Raw genomic sequence first — 5,000 nt, 5'->3', positions numbered from 1 at the left:
ATTCAGCCCGACTCACTGAGACACACACACACACGCACACACACACAAACACACACACACACACACAAACAGACACACACACACACAGAAACAGACACACACACACACAAATAGACACACACATACACACAGACACACACACACACACACACACACACACACACTCTCTCTCTCTCACACACACACAGAGTTGTCGGATTGTATAGTGAAACATCTGGTTTTAGTCACACTGTTATACTGGTTATACTCACACTCAGAGTGTGTGTGTGTGTGAGAGAGAGAGAGAGAGAGAGAGACATTAACAGCAGTGTGATAAGAGAAACAGATACACTGCACCAGTGCACTTATCACACACACAGATAACCACAAATACACCAGTCCATAATCACTGCTCATATTATAGTAACACACACACACACACACACACACACACACACACACACACACAGATTCATGTACAGCAACATACACAACTGAGAACTGGATATATTTAATCAGTTATAAAGCTCTAATACACACTTATGATGGCAGACAGATAGACAGACAGAGAGACAGACAGATAGAGAGAGAGGGAGAGAGAGAGAGAGACAGAGAGTGTTAGCCAGAGAGACAGACAGATAGAAAGAGAGACAGAGAGATAGACAGAGAGAGAGACAGATAAATGTGTTATTGCTCCTATAGTTTTCACAACTTTTTATTGGTTTATATTAGCGAAGAACAAAAAAAGACTTCCTTTTTGTTAACTCTACCCCTCTCCTTCTCTCTCTCTTTTTGCAGGACCCGTCACTCTCCCTCCTCCTCCATGATAAGTTGCAGATTCCGAGCAGCCCGAGGAAAGCGTGGAACGAGCACGAGAGCCGCTGTGATGTTTGTTTCACACACCTGAGCCAATTAAAACAGGAAGCTGTTCGATTGGTGCTCACCTGTGATGTGTCACCTGGGTCTCCGCCCTCTCTCGCCTCATTGGTGGGTACGAGGAGCCTCATCCAAGGCTCCACCCCTACCCACCTGCCCGGATCATACCATTCTGTCACTCCTTCCTCCTCCTCTAATGGTGCAGTTTTGGCCTCCAGCGTCTCATCAACCTGCAGCGCAACCACCACCACTAGCGTTAGCAATGTTAGCATTAGCAGCCCTCATCATACCAAACATGGCACCAAACCCAACACACTCGGTGTGGAGAGGAAGACTGGCTCTCCGGCACACACACACCCCGAGAACACCTGGTCACCTGCACACTCGTCTCGCTCCAATGGAGTCACACTCTTCCCTTATCAGGTACAACATGCACATCATATAAACAAGGGCTGTGTCCCAAACCACACACTACATACATATCATATAGACAAGGGCTGTGTCCCAAACCACACAATACATACACATCATATAGACAAGGGCTGTGTCCCAAACCACACACTACATACACATCATATAGACAAGGGCTGTGTCCCAAACCACACACTACATACACATCATATAGACAAGGGCTGTGTCCCAAACCACACACTACATACACATCATATAGACAAGGGCTGTGTCCCAAACCACACACCTTCATTATGTAATGCACTGTTTTCAGACTTCACAGTTTTGTAGACAGGTCTCCAGCTGGAGTGTCCATAGTGAATAGAGAGAGTGGTTTGGGACATGCCCACAGGGATTCAGCCTCTCTCTGTCTGTCTCTCTCTCTCCCTCTCTCTCCCTGTTTTTTTCTCTCTATCTCCCTCTCTCGCTTTAATCTTTCATCACAGATTAGAATAGTGTTATATATTTGATGTTTTGCTGTAATTCACACCTGGATATAACTGAGGAACAGGATTAGAGCGACTTTCTCAGACACTTTCAGGGTAGAACTGATGGCTTCCAGCGTTATGAGTTAATTAGCAGAACACATTAAGCTAGGAAGTTGCAGATTGTTCATAACTTGAGTAATGAATGTGTGTTACCGGAGCATGTGGGAGGAGGTCTGATCCTGAGTGTTCTGATGTTACTGGGACCAGAGTTTGACTTTGTAATCGTTTCATCACTCCTGAGGTTGTATGACCTGAAGAGCCTGTGTACAATTCCGTGGACTTAATGGACAGTGCTTCTTTACTGCATACCAGTGTGGTAATGCCCAGATATTTTGGTGTATAATCCTCCTTCATCCTCTACTGTAAAGTCTGTTCTAGGGTTCTGGAGTGATGGTGGAACCATGTGGATTGTGTCCTGGCTGTGAAATAGCGGACCAGCTTTTCACTGTTTACACATAGTTTATGGGGAACAGGAGATCTCCAACACAGCCTTCATGTTCTTTGTGTTTATATCCCGAGAAGGAGGAGAACCCATTCCAAGTGGATGGTGGATTTAGGTTTTATGAGTGTGTGATTGATGACTAGTTCGCTCTGGCAGTGTTCTGACCCATCGTTGTGAAGTCATCTCCTGAGCATTGAGGGTGTGATCTTGATTTATTGTCTGCTCTCCTTCCTGCTCTCTACCATCATCAGATTTAGGAAATGAATGAAAAATTAGGTTGATCAAAGCAAGGCTTCTCGGCAGGGCATCTGGTTTCCTGACACGGTGAGGAGATCAGCAGTTTCTCCACACGGAGAAGAGCCAGCATCTAATAAGGATGGAGGTACGCCACACACACGGCCGTCTGGGAGGAGACGTCAGGGTTAGCTCAGGACTCGCTGTGCGGATGATGGATTCTCCCGCTGGCCTGCAGATCCCACAGGGTGAAGATGGAGGATGTTGCTGAGGATTCTGCAGTCTCTCAGGTGAAGATGAGGAGATGTGAGACGAGATATTAATTCAGCACTGAAGGTGATAAAGCCACCACAGGAGAAAAAGCACATTCGGCATCCGGCAAAAGCACAGTGAGCTGTGTGTCAGCGTTCAAGCTCTTCAGATCTCTCACTCTGATGTGCACTCTTCTTCCCTCTCTTCTTCACTCTGTGGTCATGTGTGTCGCAGAGAAACACATCTAAGACTCACTTCAGAATGAGTCATCAATATATTCCCAATAATTCCAGTTTAATTTCCTGATCTAATAAACTTCATTTATAATTTATCCTGTAGGAGCTGCGGGGCCTTTCCTCTCTCTCTCTCTCTCTCTCTCTCTCTCTCTCTCTCTCTCTCTCTCTCTTTCTCTCCGTTTGCGTGTGTGCATGTGTGAGTCAGGATGTTATTGAAGCTGAGGCTGTTGCAGGGAGGCATGTTTTTATTTTAATTAAAATGTATGAGCCAGACTCTGTGTGTGTGTGTGCGTGTGTGTGTGTGTGTGTGTGTGTGTGTGTGTGTGTGTGTGAGAGAGAGAGAGAGAGAGCGAGAGAGAGAGTCGGGTGGGAAATTATCCTCCCATATACTTCCATCACACATTTACCTGGGATGAGAACTCACACACACACACACACACACACCCGATCACTCTGAGGTAAATTTTAAAAATTAATCACATCTCATAATTGATAATTCTTCTCAGAGTGAATCGTCTCGCTTCACCATCAGCGTCCACGATAATAATAATAATAATAAGAAGGAGAAGAAGAAAAAGAATTATCATCAGTAATTACAGTATAGTGTCAGTAGCATTCTCATTTACAGTGCCAGTAGGAGGAGTTATGTAGATGTGGGAGGAGTCAGGTTAAGCTGTATGAAGTTTATTTAAAAAATAAAAATGAATATTTTAGTGTTTGTAGGAATTTCTGCATTATATCTGATTATATATATGATCCACAGCACCATGACTCTCACACACACACTGCTGTGACATTTCTGCTCTCTCTCTCTCTCTCTCTCTCTCTCTCTCTCTCTCTCTCTCTCTCTCTCACACACACACACACACACACACACACACACACACACACACACACACGTCTGGTTATTGTCTCCTTCACTCCAGCCATATCTGTGTGACTCTGTTTAAGCCCTGATTGTGATGGTGAGATGGTCTTGTCCTAATTTGGAGTGAAGTGCCCTTCTTATGTTTACACACACCAGGGCATAAGGATCTCATTTCTCAAACTGTGTACTGCTCTGTGCTGGTGTGTGTGTGTGTGTGTGTGTGTGTGTGTGTGTGTGTGTGTGTGTGTTTAGATGTCAGACAGTAATAAAGAGTGCATGAATGAAGCTGTACTGAACCGCTGTAACGTTGATCGCCTGGTTCCACCCCCGGCTCCGCCCAGTACAGCGCCCTCCACAGGACCATCTGCTGCCGCCTCCTTCTTCGCCAGGTAAGAAATTAAATATTCATGAGACAGCAAGATAACGATTGGTCAGTTACCATGATGATGTCGGGATGAAACAAAGAGAAGGACGTTAAACACGTCACATTGAGAGACTGCAGGATAACACACTCACTCACGCACACACACACACACACACATCACACATACACAGTAGACATCACACTTACACACACACACATCACATATACACACACACATATCACACATACACACACATCACACACACACACACACACACACACACACATACACGTCTCACATATATACATACATACATACACACATATCACACATACACACACACACATCACGCACACACACACATCACACATGCATACATACATACACGCACACACACATCACACACACATACACACCAACACATACACACACACACATCACACACACATACACACACACACATCACACACACATACACACACATACACACCAACACATACACACACACACACATCACACACACACATACACACCAACACATACACACACACATCACACACACATACACACCAACACATCACACATACACACACATACACACATACACACATACACACACACATACACACACATACACATCACACACACATACACACCAACACATACACACACACATCATACACACATACACACCAACACATACACATTACACATCACACATCACACACACATACACACATCACACATCACACATACACACACATACACGCCAACACATACACACACATCACACATACACACACACCAACA

General features: G+C 44.8%; 1 protein-coding gene across 3 annotated transcripts in view; it reads left to right on the top strand.

Annotated features, from left to right (window-relative positions):
• Positions 1–5,000, top strand: part of kif26ba (kinesin family member 26Ba) — a 39,989-nt gene that overhangs the window by 11,854 nt on the left and 23,135 nt on the right. For all 3 annotated transcript variants that reach the window (XM_053682562.1, XM_053682561.1, XM_053682563.1), the window contains exons 3-4: positions 778–1,278; positions 4,078–4,214. In XM_053682562.1, coding sequence (XP_053538537.1) covers positions 778–1,278; positions 4,078–4,214 — 638 coding nt within the window. The remainder of the gene's footprint in view (positions 1–777; positions 1,279–4,077; positions 4,215–5,000) is intronic.

The sequence above is a fragment of the Ictalurus punctatus genome, chromosome 9 (assembly GCF_001660625.3).
Source record: "Ictalurus punctatus breed USDA103 chromosome 9, Coco_2.0, whole genome shotgun sequence".
In the NCBI taxonomy this organism is placed as follows: domain Eukaryota; kingdom Metazoa; phylum Chordata; class Actinopteri; order Siluriformes; family Ictaluridae; genus Ictalurus; species Ictalurus punctatus.
The sequence above is the reverse complement of the archived record's forward strand: the minus strand, read 5'-3'. Positions and strand labels throughout refer to the sequence as shown.